Source organism: Solanum dulcamara, chromosome 7 (genome assembly GCF_947179165.1).
Source record: "Solanum dulcamara chromosome 7, daSolDulc1.2, whole genome shotgun sequence".
Classification (NCBI taxonomy): domain Eukaryota; kingdom Viridiplantae; phylum Streptophyta; class Magnoliopsida; order Solanales; family Solanaceae; genus Solanum; species Solanum dulcamara.
Window position 1 is genome coordinate 27,920,814 of NC_077243.1, and position 17,147 is coordinate 27,937,960.

At 36.2% G+C, this 17,147-nt stretch overlaps 1 protein-coding gene across 1 annotated transcript; it reads right to left on the reverse strand.

The window, feature by feature from the left end:
* Positions 1-6,012: 6,012 nt before the first annotated feature.
* LOC129895548 (uncharacterized) lies at positions 6,013-17,115 on the reverse strand. The gene is made up of 8 exons (XM_055971273.1): positions 16,690-17,115; positions 13,917-14,056; positions 13,686-13,785; positions 13,340-13,438; positions 12,691-13,038; positions 7,194-7,286; positions 6,876-7,082; positions 6,013-6,618 (listed from the first exon to the last, which is right to left on the reverse strand). The coding sequence occupies exons 1-8, from the start codon at positions 17,005-17,007 to the stop codon at positions 6,355-6,357; spliced, it is 1,569 nt and encodes a 522-aa protein (XP_055827248.1). The 5' UTR covers positions 17,008-17,115; the 3' UTR covers positions 6,013-6,354.
* Between the last annotated feature and the right edge of the window lie 32 nt (positions 17,116-17,147).

Below are 17,147 nucleotides of genomic sequence, written 5' to 3' on the forward strand. Positions count from 1 at the left end.
CAAATATGCTTTGAAGAACTTGTAGTTTTCGCACTTGGTTCCTTGTAAATGGATTAGAGGCGTCTTAGGTCGCATCATTCTCTCCTTCTTAAAAAGGATTCGTCCTTGAATGCAAATCTCGCATGACCATAAGGAAAATAAGCAACAACAATATCCTCATGGCATGAGGGTTAGCATTAGCAACAACAATTCTATCACCATGCCAAGGTTGCACACATTTAACATATATCTAAGTATCACATTGTCACGGAGTTGTAACTCCATAAAGTAAAAGGAACGTGTCTACTAAAGAGATTTTGACAAAGCGGGAAATCATAAGAATGAACATTAGCTCTACATTTAGACAAGCACAATTCTACTTTATTTATTGTGCCAAACAAACCTTCCTTAGCTAAGCAGTTCATTCTTTACTGACCAACATGGTCAAGCCTATCATGTCGTGTATTTACATCATTCTCATAATTAGAAGACGTAAATAAGGAAAAATTAATATTATTATTATTGGGACATTGAAAAACGTCCAATACAAAGAACCGGTCATAAAAATAACTAGTTCCATATTTTGTCTTGTCCAAATACATATCCATACCATGTTCATGAAAGAAAATACTAAATCCTAACTTAATCAACATTCGAACAGAGACTAGATTACGAAGAATTGATGGGGAAAATAGCACATCATGTAGGAGTAGAGTTCGGCCACCATGCATTTCAAGTTTGTAGGTACCAATCCCTTTAACCTCCTCTTTGGAGTTATTTTCAACATACACCCATTTGGATCCTCGTGGAATTCGTCGGTAATCTATGAAAGCATCTCTTTCTGTTGCTATATTTTTGGTGGCTCCCGAGTCTACAATCCACATAGAAAGTAACTCAGTTAAAAAAACAGAACAAGAAACATTTACATCACTATGTAAATTGTTCATAAGTTCATGTACCTTTTTAGGCTCAGGACAATCACGAGCAAAGTGTCCCTTGTTCTTACAGTTATAGCACTTAAGCTTAGCCATATTTCTATAAATCTTTGGAGCATAAATTTTTTTCTCTCTTTGTTAATTAACTTTAGGAGACTTTCACGTGTTGGAGAGTATTACCATTTTCACGAAGTTTCATAGACACATTTAGATCTTCAAGAGTTTTATGCTCTTTCGGGATATAATTGGTTTTCATTTCATATTTCACAGTTATCATTGTTAAGCTTATCACCTTTATTAAGTTTGGCAACAATATTTTTTGCAATAGTTGACATACTGATTAAACAAGTATAAAATAACGTGAGACAAATATGTACAAACTATAGCCTAAATTCATATACATAATTGTTCATAAGATAATAAACTATGTCAATATTCATTTCACATTAGGTTCGGATTCGAAAGTTCAATAAGTTCCAAATCATCATCTGAATTCTAATATGTCATAAATCTAACACAATCAATCATCTAAGAGCCACTTATCTTAAATCACATTAATTCAAGATTAAATATGTATAAAATCTATAACATATATAGAAACACTCAATAATAATAATTAACATAATAATTATATTATAAATTCATATAAGTCATGTTACATATAAACAATCATTATACAAATTAAGTACACATTATCAATGTAATATCTCTTTGTGAACAGGAATAGATAAAATGAAATCTATACGCAAGTCCACATGCAATTTATATCTTATAGGCAACCAATGAGAATGATATACAGTCTTCTTAACTATCAAGTCAATGCATTTATCGATAAAATGTTGGACCAATGACTTGTAAGATCTCGACCTTTTGAGATATAACTTGTGTCAAGATTTGTCGAGTAATTGTTTTTTAAAATCATCAGGCAATGCAGACCATAAAGCCATATATTTCTTTTGCATGGTTAATAAACCCCCAACCCACCCAACTTCTTTAATTAACTCGTTAATTCTCGTTATGTGTTTCACAATCTTGTAAAATCACTGATGACAGATTAACCAAACTGTCAATCAAAGTTTTCACCCTATCCTTCTGTTGCTTTGTGAAAACTCGTTTGAATGTCCTTATCATTATCATGATTTTCGGTAACACATACAGAAAATAATTAGGACAAACCATGTAACGAAAAAATTATACAACAATTTGTATAAGAAAAGAAAACTCGATTACGATCTACACTCAAAGTTTATAATAATTGGGTGCCTATAATTCAAAAATAATTGACCATCTGCTAACTAAAAACGCAGCAGCAAAAAACAGCCGCCTGCTTTGAAAAAACAACGTGAAGAATTTATAAAAACTTTTATCGTTTGTTTATCTATTTTTTTTTACTGTAGTAACATAACAATTTCAATGTGTGCTAAACTTATACGTCCACTTAGTGGACTACAAAAAAACCAGAGTTCTATGTATTTGACTTGGCAGCTGGACAAGTGTAGCATGAAAAACACAACATTATGTAAACTATAGACAACAAGCTTACCCATTTAAACATGTAGACTAGCTAGACAACAAGCTTTCCAAAAAAAATTAGAAAAAGAATATAGCATTAACATCATATTAGGTTTCAAACTAAATTGGAAAAAGCTTTCCAATTTAGTCACTACAGCCACACGCTGCCCACGGTGTTGAAGCTATTAACATCATATTAGGTTTCAAACTCTTCTAATATTTCCGCAGAAAATCAGAACACAGTAGAGAAAGAAAATCAGAACACAGTAGAGAAAGAAAATTAACTTTTCAATTCTCTTTTCACTGTGAGAATTTTAATATCCTTAATGAACGAGAATTCCTTTTTCTCTATGAAAGTGAACACAAAAGATGCCAGAAATACAAAAAACAAATCACAGTAAATGTGGACTGTTTTCTGGTACTCATCTAGACTAGAAAACTAATAAAAACCTATGATCTGATACCTATGAAAAATCTAATCAAACACTTCATTTGCAGGATCATTTAATTCGTTTTACTAGTAAAAAAGTGTAATCACATACAAAGATGAACTACACCATATAAAGTCACAGTCTAAAATCGTACCTTGTTACAGATTCGTTCCACATTCTTCGGAGAAGAAACATTCAAAGAATCTTCAATGGAACTTTTAGTGGAATTTGGAGAAAGAGAAGGAGAAGGAAGCAGAAAAGTTATGTGATTTTTCCGTATTGAAAATACCTCTATAGTTTTAAAGGGACACAACTTTTCAAATAGTTGTGTCTCTTCCCTTTAATTAATAAATAAATATATAATATTAATATATTATTTATTTGAAGGGGAGCCTTGGAGTAATTGGTAAAGTTGTTGTCATGTGACTAGAAGGTCACGGGTTCAAACCTTGGAAACAGTCTCTGATAGAAATGCAAGGTAAGGCTGCATACAATAGACCCTTGTGGTCGGGCCCTTCCACGGACCCTGCGCATAGCGGAAGCTTTAGTGCACCAGACTATCCTTTTTTATATTATTTATTTATTAATATGGATCCTGATTGACCCACATGGGTGACCCGATCCAATTTCCTTCACTTTGCAACAAAGAGAAGCCGGTACCGGTACAAGACATATGTCAATTTGTATTTTTATACAAGTATCAGTTATTCAAGTATAACTTATTCCATCTTCTATCCGGTATAAAATAATATATAGGACTCATAACTTATACATGTGATTTTCTAATTTTCTAACCAAACATAATATTATGTGTGTTGAATTTTATACCTTATGCAAAAATTGCTACCAAACATGGTAAAGCTTATGTAATATTTTATACCTGAATAAATCAATTTTTATCCGATAACCAAACAGCCCCTAAGTGTATTCCGTATGTGTTTTTGTATCACAAGGGTATAGACTGGTTATACAGTGTCAAAAAGTTATTTCCTTGTTTATTAACTAAAATACTAATTATTTATTTTACGTCTCTCTATTATCCATATTATAAAAAAACAGCTATTAAAGTTTAGTAAAATCTAGATCATTAATTAATACTTACTTATAAGATAAGCTCTTTCTTATCTTTCGATTAGATAATCCTTATTTTTAACATTATTATCTTTAAGTCACTAGAAAATACGAATAGGTGGCCAATTTTCACGAGAGCGTACACGCACTGTCATAGGGGCGGATCAAAGGGGTCGAGAGGGTGTTCACCTGAATCTCTCGGTAAAAAAATATATTATATTTTTATGGTAATTTTTTATTCAATGCATATATGTAGATTTTAATCCCCTAAACACAACACGAGGTAGGCTTAGTAGTTTAGGATTCAAAATATATCTTGAGGTTCCAAGTTTAAATTCTAAATATTATATTTTTATTTTTCGAGCCCTTTAAGTAAAAATCCTAGATCTGTCACTGAATTGTAATACTCACACCTCGTGTAAAACACTTATGAAGACTCTGATTCTTGAAGGAAAGAGACATGTGAGTTACTCCTATTACCTTCTTGACTAACCTAATATTTTCTCTCAATTACTTACCTAAGTAGTAGTAATAGGTTTTTCAGTCACTCACCTAATTAGTATTGACAAGTTCACCACTTTACCTTTCTCTTCCTTTTTTTTCTTTTTTAAACACACTGGCAAAATCTACCAGTAGATATTTATTCCATCAAACCATAAAGCTATTTATAGTAAGCTTTGTTAAAGGGCCAGCCTTCTGATAAACCTTAAATGAGGCATAAATGCCTTCTACCAAACTCTAATATATAGGGTGTGTGTCTACCTACACCAATCCTCAATTCCAGCTACAGTGATCAATGATTATATTTTTGGCCAACTAAGAGTTTGAATTAGTTTAAAATACCATGTTCAACTGATGTAGAGCTCATCAACACTCCATCGTTCAAGTTGTTTTCCATGGCTGCTAGCACATAAAAGAAGGTATGAGGCATTGTATACACCATCTTCATTAGGATAGTTGCTGGTCTTCTCCACCATTGTAAGCCGAGAGAAATGAGTAGAAGGTGTCATTCAAGTCTTCAACAGCTACCAAGCCATTAAGAAACACATCTTTATAAGCAAAAAGCCTCTTCTTTACTTCTAATCACTTTCCATGCTGAATTTACACTTGTGGAATAAGTTTGTTTTTTAAATGGGACTATCTGATTCTTATAACATTGGTGCATATGGGTATTGATGATGCCCTCCTTCCTTTTCGTTTCTATTCAAAACCATTGTTGCTAACAGTCTCAAACTTTCTTTTTTTCTTCCTCTTCACTTGACATTAACATTGCTAATGGACCATTTTCAAGCTTCAACCATTCTCTTCCAAGTTGAAGAATTATCAACCCAGTACTTGGCCCTTGTTGGATGGTCGCCTTTGCCATACTTTGCCTTCGTGTAACTACTCCAAAGTGTATTTCCAACTCTTTAGTTCCACCAAAGCTTTGCACCTTTTTTTTTTTTAACTATGATTTCCGAGCTAGTTTTTGTGTACCTCGATTAAATTCACAAAATATCTATCACCTTCCTCCAGCAATAGATACCAAGTAATTCTGTCCACCAAAGGTAAGACAGATGGAAGAAACACCTAGTGTTTTTTTGTCTTCACTAGGGATTTTGAACCTAAAACCTCGTAACTCTCAACTACTTCATTAATCACTAGGCCACACCTTGGTGCCCAAAGCTTTGCACCTAAACCTTCGCCCTTTTCTTGCTTTCTCCTCTTTAACACTCTCATGTGATTTGGAATGGCAAGAATGCCAAGAGGTGGCCAATTCCCAGGAAATCTGAGGCCCACTACCGTCCTATGCAAATTGTTCCAGCTGAATCCATTATCACCCCACCCCACTCCCCCCAACCAATATTTGGGCATCTAATCAAGGGAGGTCCCAACATATTTTTTGCCTCAGCTCCTTTCAGACATCCCTTGCCCAGGCAGCTTGATTATTGCAGGAGAAATAACAAAAACGAAAATAAATGGTCCAGGAACACCAGTGTAATCATAATAATGGTGTGATGACTTGGCTGAGATACAGCAGCACAACTGACTCCGCATAGTAAACCGCCATGATGGACACTGATTCTCAGGAGGGTCAAACAAAATGGATCAATTATGATATAGTATTAACGTATATCAACTTGTACCCAAAAAAAAAAGTCCTTTCAACTTCAACAGTTAGGACTGACAACACCATCTCTGACAGTTTTAAGCAAAAACTAAACAAGCCACATTTATTTACAAGATCTGGTTAGATTTTTATCTCACCAGAACTACTGGCTTTCACCTACATACAATGAGAACATTATGCCATGAATCAATTATGTAATTCAAGCTTTGATAAGAGTTCTAGTTTGATCAAAATGAGTATGGAATAGCTGCCTAACAACCAATATGAAATGGTATAATGAATAGGAAAAAACATGGCCTGAGCGTCAAAAAGTTGCTCAAAGTCCTGGTATTGATTCAAGGTTGTATTTCTCTGCAGTTAAAGTTTCAGTCTCGCGGATTTCTGGCATTTTTGGCTCCTTCATGGCATCAAGAGTGTGTAGATACGTATAGGAGGCATTTCTATTTGATGGAGGAGTAGGATTGCTGATTCGGCTAGCAAGGAAGCGGCGGATCAGGCCTCTGAGGAAGGGAGCCATGGTGTCTGGTTCATGCTCCAGGTAGTACATAATACCACCCATACAGGCACAAAACAAGGGCACCTGTAAAACAATCAGAAATGGCATATTTGCTTGGATAAGTTTCACTTCATGATTTCGGAATTAATCACCCCTGTACTTTAAGAGACCCAATATTTCCAGAACAAACTTCCCGTAAATAGTTAATTCTTTCAATGTTTATCCACGATATGCTTTAATTACACAAGTAGACATTAAGTACTCATAAATTGTAGGATGAAACTTTGTGAGTGGTTGACAGCGTAAACACACCAAATTGCATGAAAAGTGAGACAAGATACCTCTGCATTCTTGATATCCGGAAGCAAATGACGATTCACCAATATATACCACAAAGAATCTGCAGCTCGAGGAAGAACATACAGGGCAAGTTCTCCACGTCTAGCTTTCTTCTCCAGCAACACAGAGAGGCCTGAGAGAGCCCCAGCTACCCAATATAAAAGCTTATGGTCCTTTGATGCCACCTTCCGGTGGCAACATATGACAGCCTTTTATTGAGATAGAAAAGTTAATCAGTAAAGCTAAGCAAGTCAACCAGCAGCATCAAAAAAAGAGCCTAGCGACTCCCATATGTATGAGGCATCAAGAACATAAACTACCTGAAAGATTCCAACAAAAGCGGACAAGAAGGTTGTCGAGCGAACAGCCCCTGTAAGAGCATACCAACAGGTGCGTGTAGGAGCATCCATAAACTGGGATAAGATTTACATAAGATCAGCAAGAGTTTTATTTTGAAACTGTGATCAGCAAGAGTTTTGAAAAGAATTACTTTAGTAGCAACTCAATTTTTGTTTTTTAAAGAAAGGTAACAGTATAACATATCATCAGCACAAAGTCTGTGCTGGGAGCCATATAACAGTTCAAAACACAAAACAAAAGTGAGTCCTTTCTTATAAGGGTTATATAATGTCTAACAGTGAGTCTGCTTCTTCTAAAAGTTCCTTACACCAAAAGTGGAATAAAATAGACAGCTCATCGTGATCTTTTGAATAGAGCTAATTCTTTCTCCAAAATATCTTCCATTCGGTTCCTTCTATATAGACCACCAAATACATTCAGGAATTGTCTTCCACCATTTCTTCTGTCTCACTTTTGCTCCCATGTTCCAGGAAGCTTTGGCATGATCCATTCGATTTCTTTCATGTTAAAAGTAGTTGCCACAGCTCATAAATCATTACACAATGCAAAAATAAATGGTTGCTCTCTAATTTCTTCCCACAAAAATAAATGGTTGCTCTCTTGCGCTTGCAGTTGTTCGTCAAATCAAGACACTATAGAAGTGTCGAGAAAAGAATGAGGATTGGGAAATAAATTGGCTTGCAATTCCACCAAAAAAGGTCGGTTCTCTGGCCGTAGATATCTGGATCGAAATAACAGGCTCAATCCTTAATCAAAGTTGCTGAAATCTCAGTTACTTTATTATTTCTGCCCTGAGCAATATCAGAGTTGGCTTCAGAGTAAGTTGGCCCAATTCATTGGCCTGCTCCGCTGGTGTTACTTCATCCCTTCTCAATATCTCCTTCGCACGTGCTACTCCACCCCTTTCTCCATCAGTTCAAATTTGAATTTTCATCAGCCACACCCACGTGTCTAAGTCTTGCCTACAAAAGTAGACCTTCTATCTTCAATTACTACATAAGGTCTAGATGGTCTTCCATCTTCACCAGATATTCCATCGGAGCTCACTGCCACTGGGAACTCACACCATACGTAAGGAAATCCCCCCACCCTTCCACTTCTAGGGTTCCAGGTATCTTCTCTGGTTGCCCAAGGACCTTTATTTGAGCCCACCTCAGGAGGTTTTTCAAAGTTTTTTTCCTCCATCTCCATCCAACCACCACAGACCTCTCGTGATCTCTTCAAAACTTCATGTGACCACAAATGAAGAGGAAGTCAAACGAGTCTTATCAATGCTAAATCAAAATTCAAATTTGCCGGAGCACAACTTCCAGTTGGGAAACACCATTGAACTTCATAATTGTCTGTTTCCATCTCCATTCACCTGTCATATGTGGTCCACCGTTTTTTCTTGATGGGAACTCATAAAGGAATCAAAATCCATTCATCTCATACACTTTCACTCCATTACCAAATTTTCAGATGTTATAGACCCATCTTCTAACGTCAAGCATGTAGGCACCTCGACCACATCACTAAGAAATCTCCCAATAACGCATATTCGGAAAGAAGAAATTAGAAAAAGAAAAGGGGAGCCTCAATAAACCATTTTCTAGGGATGAGGAACTCCCTAAGATTAATACTCGATTGTTCTTTGACGGCATAGAAAGAGGGAATGCCTCCCCTGATTGTCATCTACTGCTTGACACATTCAGCATAAGAATGATTCAATTTAGGGATCTGAATGTCTCTTGTAGCTGGATCATTTCTATTAATGAATATTTTGATTTTGATGTCAAATCCCTCCTTCCAACATTTAAAGTGATCTGTGGCAGAATAATTGACTGATCTTCTTTTTCCTTGTGTTGCCACTATACTGACAAATCTTCCCATAGTTATTCTATTTCTGAGCACAGTAGCAGTTGGATAAATGATCTCTGGTTTTCTATCTTCTAACATTGTTTCCACATGCTTCGGCAGCCAACATCATAATTTACGCAATTTCTTTTCTAAGAAATAGATCAAAGTGATTGATGGCTCTTTTAATCCGGCAAAATGGAAAGAAATTTTCATACACCTAGGCCTAATTCCATCGTTGATTCATTTGAGATCCCACATGTGGGGTCTGGGGAGGATGGGGTATACGCATACCTTGCCCTACCTCTGCGGGTTAGAGAGGTTGTTTCCGGTAGACACTTGACTCAAGAAAAGCACTTTCCAAAACAGGTTTGAGATATATAAGAGTAAAAAACTATGATAAATTTGTGAGAAATATAAGAGAAAATTATTATTGAATTGTGTATCTACACTATTACACTAGAGACCCTATTTATAGATACTATATTACAATCTTTTTCCAAGCAGGATTCTACATATTATTCTTGTTCCTGTTCTTGTTTCAGTTCTAACACTCCCCCTCAAATGGGTGCATACAAGTCATTTGTATCGAGCTTTTTATAGAGGTAATTGATACGAACTGATGAGGGACTTGGTGAAGATACAACAAGTTAATCACTCAATTTCACAAACTTTGTAATAATATTTCCTGAGAATATTTTTTTCTCTAACAAAGCGATGGTCAATCTCAATATGCTTGGTCCTCAATTTATGTGACATGAAGGACCGCTTAATTATCATACACAGGTTCGATCTGACTGATTTCTCCAAATTTCAGCTCTCTCAGCAATTGTTTGATCAAACTAGCTCACAAGTTGCTATAATCATTGCTCAATATTCTGCTTCTGCACTAGATCGAGCAACTACACACTGTTTCTTACTCTTCCAGGACACCAAATTACCTTGTACTAAAATACAATATCCAAATGTAGAACGTCTATCAAAAGGTGATCATGCCCAGTCAGCATTTGTATATCCAATGCTACGCTCATGGTCTCGATCCTCAAAGAGTAGTCTTTTATTTGGAGCTGACTTTATATATCACAGAATATGAACAATTGCATCTCAATGACTATCAAAGGGGAAGTCATAAACTGACTTACAACACTCATAGAAAAAGAGATGCCAGATCTAGTTACCGCAAGATAATTCAACTTTCGGACCAGATGCTATTACCTTTTAGGTAGGGGTGTGCAAAAATCGAACCGACCGATAAACCGAACCGAAAAAAGTGTTATTGATTTATTGCTATTGGGTTATTGGGTTAACAGTTATTAAATGGTTTTATAAAAAAAAATATTGGTTATCGGTTCGGTATTGATTTTTAATATTGGGTTATTGGGTAAACAGATAACCCATTAAGACTATAATAATTTACTATTTTAATTTTTACTCATACATAAATATCAAAGTATCAAACAAAATATATTAATATAATTACTATATCAGATTATCAGTACCCTACACAATTCACAGTTCACATTACTTCATAGTTCACACTGTAGTTACCCTTGCGGCAGCAACGGTTTGCAACGACAATGACAAAGTTTAGGCGATGGTGGATAGGGTTGTGAATTGCGAGTATTCACAACAAGAACGTTTGATTTGCTTGTTTCGTTGTATGTCTATATCGCGTCAAATTGTTGGAGAAGTCGTATATTTGTTTTGAAAGCATTTTCTTATTGGTTAAACTGAAAATCGATAACAAATATCTTATTGGTTTGGTTATCGGCTTAGCATATTTAAAAATTGAAAATCGATAAACTGAACTGATAATACTTAAAACCGAACACAACCGACTGATACACACCCCTACTTTCAGGTACACTAAGTGGCCTGACAGGAGTTTAGCATTCGAATCCATAGGAGTACCAATGGGTCTATTTCCCATCATTCTTGTCTCCTCAAGAATGTCTAACGCATACTTGCATTGAGAAATTAACTAATCTAGACTTTTTTTTGAACTAAGAAATTACCTAATCTAGACTAAGCAACCTTAATACCTAGAAAATACTTTAGTCTGGCGAGATAGTCTGGAAATGTTGAAAGAGATGTTGCTTCAAGTTATTGATCTCATCTTGACCAATGTTGGTGATAATGATATCATCAACGTAAACCACCAAATAAATAATAAAACACAGAGTGATCAGCTCTATACGAGTCATGCCAAACTCTTGAATTACTGTGCTGAATTTCCTACTGACGATGATTCAGTGGGTCATCAGATTTTAGTTAGTCGTACGGTTCCTACAATTCATGAATTATTTTGACTCCTTTGTTCTCACATCTCAAGCCATAGAAAAACGAATATCTCAATCTATGGAAAATCAACAAGGAGGTCATTTTGGAAGATCTCGACCTGACTCTGATATCATAAGAGAAATATTAATGATTTGTGTATCTACATTATTACACTAAGACCCTATTAATTGACACTACATTACAATCCTTTTCCAAGTAGGATTTTATATACCATTCCTATTCTAACTGAAATATCAAAGAAAAGAAAAGTATTGACAACAAAAATAGTAAAGATAGCTAAATTAAAAGAAACAACAGTAGTAATAAAATTGAAGAATAAGATAATGATAAAATAATAATTATTATTATTATTATGGTAAGAAGCAGATAAGGTACTCTAAACTAAAACTATGTTCCCCCTCCCCCCCCCCCCCCCCTGAAAGAGAGAAATCACTTGGCTAACAACTTCTTAATATATTCTTCAAATTAAATTTTGCAAGCATTCGACAATTCATTCCTGATACCACACCCCTGTTCTTTAGTAACTTTCTGTAATATCAAAGGATTCGTCTTCCACCATGAAATAAATTTTATTTTCCATTGAACCCTTAAACTAAGTTTTTAATCAATCACTAATGAAATGATTGAGAAAAAACAGTCTCTCTCCCTGGAAAGAGGGTGGGAAGACAAAATAAGACTTTAGGGGTTGTTTGTTATGGGGATAAGATAAACAACATTACCCATGGATTGGGATATCTCATGGGATAAGTTATCCCACCCTATATATGGGATAACTTATCCCATCATTATAGTATAAATGGTGGGATAACTAATACACCTACCCAAATGCAGGATAAAATACTCCTGCATTTATCCCAGAATTATTATTTCTTATCCCTCCTACCAAACGATCCCTTAAAGTATTACCTCGAGAAATTTGTCAGGGGGCATTTTTTGGAACTTGATTACTAACGTAGCAATTATACTACTCTAGGTTACAATTACATAACTTAACGTGTAGACCATCATAAATTCCATCACATGGTCCTCATAATACTGCTTCCTATCGGGTCCAGGCAACTCAAACAACAAACAACAGAAGACAAATATAACAGAATCGACAACATACTCTACACCCCTAGTATCTTAATTCATTGTATTTCCAATTTATTCATATAACTGCATTTCAACTCTAGAAAGTCTAACCTATATATACCAAGGAAAACCCAATCATGTCTGTCCATCATCTCATCTTGTTTAACAGAAGTACCAGCATAAACAGCTTAACGAGAAATCAAAGCAGAAAGACAGGTAACAGAAACCAATATTAATAAAGTGTACCTTCTGCAAGCGTAGAACGACAAAGGGCACAAAAGTCAAAGAGAAGTAAAGAGGAAATGTTTTCCGGAAAGTAGCTGCCGCTGCATTAGCATCATGAACTAAGCAAGATTTGGTCCCAGGGTGAATTACAGAGCATGGGATAATAGAAGGAAACTCTTCCAACTTCATAGAAGTAGAGACCTTTGCTTTGGTCAAACAGGCGTGTAATGAAGCAACATCAACTGGAGAGCCTCTACAGCAATCCTTAACAGCTTTGTAGACTGGTGCTGCAACAGGCCCAGTCTTCTGAATGAAATCTCTATATGCTTTTGGAAGGCTCTCAGGACGCATTATGAAGGAATACATAACCTGCAAACAGTTTTTTTAAGAACGAAGCTATATCTATAACTACTTTGTCCACATGTAAAAGAGAACAAGTTATCTAGTACGAAGTTCAATCCCCTTGCACATTTGAATTATTAAAAAAAGGATAAAGGAAGAAAGAACAGAAGAAGAAGTTCAATCTCCTAGGGTTTAAACTTGGATATTTAAACATTTATGATATCCTAATTCCCAACCACCAAACTGTGGATAAGTACAAAGGAATTAAAACATGTGTAGGAAAGGCTCTTAAACATTCGCCAAAAAGGTTGAGCAACACGAGAACTACCTGGGCACATGCCAATGCAAAGAGTAAAGAATCCCCATGACTCCAATGACTTCCCCAGAGATGAAACCGGTTCTTGGATTTGGCAGAATTATACGCACACTGACAATTGTAAAGTCATCAGAATACAAGCCAGTAGAAAAACAGAAAAGGAAAACTTCAAGTAATAACTGGCACTAGTGACTTTTTTTTAGCAGGTAAATCTAGTACTAGCGGCTTTTATCTTTATCCTCTTTTTCTTTTTGTAGTTCCTTTGTTCTTTTTTTCAGTAGTTCTTTTGTTCTTTTTTTCTTTCTTTCAGTTTCACCCGGGGGTGTGGGGAAGGGGAATAGCCAAAGAATGGTTGTACCTGTGATAGCCTTGCCAGAAGATACAAGGCAAGAGTCCGCCGCCTGTTGGAATCATCTAATGCTAAAATAGACAGACCTGCCACTGAACCTGCTAAAATTCTGCCCCATCATCCCCTTTAGCCAAGTCAAATATATCGGACAGGATATCAACAATCAAAAGATTCTCAAAGCAAAACCACAGAAAAGTAAGTCAAAACTTTTAAGTTGAGAAATCAGCATTCTGTACTTACGCATTTAAGGGTGTCTCTTTTCTTCTCAGCTTTCTTAGCAAGCATCTTAGAGCATGATACGAACCACTAAATCCCCCAAAGAGCAAACCAATTCGACATGCTTCCTCTCTTACAATTAAATCTTTTTCGGACACAAGTTGCTGCAAAAACACAAGGATTCAAAAAAGTGCAGAAAAAAAATGAACTCTTCCATGTATTCATAGATGAGACCAAGGACGGATGAACAGATAAACAGACAGAAATCAGCACACATGTACTCTAAAATTGCAATATCCTCTTCCAGAAAATCTTCTTTTATATTCTCTGTTGTTTCTTCCCTGAGGATTTGAGGGTTGTGCATAGTGTCAAAGATCTGAATAACCTCCATTCATCCTTTATGCTACAGTTGAAATTGCTAAATCACCCTCAAGACTGGGAGTTAGAGGACTTGCTGGAATTGCTAGCCAAGGTGGAAGCTTCCAACATATTCCAGACAGAATGAGCTGGGGCAGTAAAGGAAATTTCTCTATTAAAGAATGTTATAGACAGCTTGGAAACCAATATCAGGTTATTGACTCATGGCCCTGGAAATTGATTTGGAGGACAATACCTACTAAGATCATGTGTTTCAGTTGGTTAGCCCTCAATAATGCCAGCCTTACTATAGATAACCTAAACAGAAAAGGATATCAACTGGTAAACAGATGCTATCTTTGCAATTGTCAGATGGAAACAGTCAACCACCTTTTCCTACATGTCCAGAAGCTTTTGGCCTTTGGAGCTTGTTTTTCAGCATTTTTGGATTAAGATGGGTAATGCCTCAAAACCCGAGAAAGGCATATGCGAGTTGGAGTAGTTGGAGTGTTGATAAGACCATCAAGAAGACCTGGTTGATGATCCCTGCTGCTATATTTTGGAGCCTTTCGAATGAGAGAAACAGAAGGTGTTTTGATGGCATCTCAACTCCAAGCCATTCTCACAAAGCTAAATGTTTAGTTCATCTCTTTTGTTGGACGATTTTGTCCCGCAGTAACTAGTTCAGTACAGTTTTTTGATTATATTAGCACTTTAGTTCTTGATTGAGACATTGTACTTGGGGCAGACAATGTTCTCCTACTCTTTTGTTCTTTTGTAATTAGCCTCCTGTAACTTTGCATCTCCTTGATGCCTTTCTATGGTGCACATTACTTCATCCAAAAAAAAAAAAGTTGAAATTGCTAAATTATTTCACTGAACTTCCTCGAGTTTGCAACTCCAAGAAAACTTATCTAGAAGAAAATACCAAGTGAAAGGAGTTTAAACCATTAAATGATCAAAAGTTCCATCCCCTTCAAACTTTCATTCCTTACAAATTGCAGTAATTTAAGTATTTCTTAAAAATACACCCTGAACTAAGAAAATCTGCAGCATGAAGGATTAAATCATCTTGCAATATGTTCATTTCTTAAAACAATTGTGTACTCTATCAGCAAATATATTTCACCACTAAGGAGTAAATTAATTGACGTTGAGCTAGAAGTAAAAGGAACAAAACAGTTGGACAGAGGGAAAATTGACTTTACAAAGTGTTTGGGAGAAAACCCCACATGGTCCGTCCTTACTGAAAGAGCAGACTTTTATCCCAAAAAAAAAAAGATGGGGAGAGAGAGAGAGAGAGAGGCTAGGTAACACATGCGTAAAGTTTTTGTACGAATTTTTGACATGAGCTGACTGTTCAAATGGTGTTAAGATACATTCATGCAGGCAAAATGCCTGGTGCACAAGAGCGTGCAACACACATGCACACAAAGAGGGAGAGCGAGTAGCGTTTGCTGAGTAATCTTTGATTGACTAAATATCCTTATGGCTAAGTGTTTTGGTAAACCCACATGTCCCAGTAGCAGATGAAATCATGAAAACACAATACATAACTGCTAGAACATAAACCCCTTGGAGTGTGATCACCATTACTATGGTACTCCAGGGTACTAAAAGAACCAGCATATCCTATCTCGGAATTGATAACCATTCCATCAACATATCAGTCAATCAACAAAGGCTCACTGAAGATATCGAGGAACTGATATCCATTCAATCTATCCAGAATTGGAATCAATATTCTTCAAGTGAGGAAATCTACAAAAATCATTTAGAACACAGAACTAACTAGGACGTGGATGCTTCTAGGCCAAATCGCCCCTTTTCTTCCAATTACAGGGATGCTACTATGAACTATATCATGTATAACAACGAATTTTGGCTAAGATCCAACCTGCGCTATCAGTGCAAAATTATTTCATCCTGGTCTCATCAAAACTTAAGCAATTTCAAAAATAAAATACAAATCTTAAAACCAGTTTCATCAGAACTGAAGCAATTTCCAACAAAAGAGAATCCTGATCTTGAAACCATACTTCAACATGAATATCTTTCTAATAACAAAGTTTATTCTAGATCATGATCTTCTCAAACCCAAGGTGGATATATCAGGAACTAAAATAAGTGTAACAGAATCACCAGAAAATAAGTAAATAATATCAGGTACAAGCTTTAGTTCAAACAAAGGCAAGCATTCAACAAAAGTACGAAACCGTAAAACTAAAGGAGTAATTGTCAGTTCAAAATATTTTAGTCTATTAAAATACATTGTCCAACGGATGACAGGAACATTTCTAAATATAATCCAGTTGAGATCAGTCTAAAGGCGAAAAGAAGGCAAAACTAAAAAATCATAAATCAAATTAATGATAAGTTTATCTAACGTACATATTTAACAAATGCTCAAGTAGATAGGCGAGTTTCAGAATTTTGGAACCTTGAGATCGAGTAGAGAGGAATAGGACTGGCGTCGAGCGAGCTTAAAAGCTCGGAGGAGAATTCCGATGCCAACGCGCACACCGTAAGAGAGAAGAAAACTTTGGCAAACGTTACCAATTGCGTTGGCAACACAGGAGTCATCGGCATGGTCACAGGGCGGGTAGATACCCCGAGCACGACGTTGCCGGCGCTGAAGCTCTTCAATTGCCTCTCTTAAGCGCTCCTCCGCCTCACGAAGACGGCGCTCGGCGGCGTCACCGCTTTCAGTAGCGTCGTTAGGTAACATCGGCGACGAAGAAGAGGACAGAGGACGCATTTTGCAGAGAAGGCGATCGATGAGGGTTCCCGCATCTGAGAGACAAAGACAAGAGTTTGATCTCGGGACTTTTTTTGAAAGATGTGCAGGGATTAGCCATTTTTGTATTTCATGATGTAATAATTCCAATTATTATTTTC

Excerpts from the sequence above, each read along its gene's own strand:
- LOC129895548 (XM_055971273.1), bottom strand. The coding sequence starts at position 17,007 with ATGCGTCCTCTGTCCTCTTCTTCGTCGCCGATGTTACCTAACGACGCT. Across the intron at positions 14,057-16,689 it reads CCTCTCTACTCGATCTCAAG|CAACTTGTGTCCGAAAAAGA; the intron begins GTTCCAAAATTC and ends GTGTTTTTGCAG. Across the intron at positions 13,786-13,916 it reads AAAGAGACACCCTTAAATGC|AATTTTAGCAGGTTCAGTGG; the intron begins GTAAGTACAGAA and ends ATGATGGGGCAG.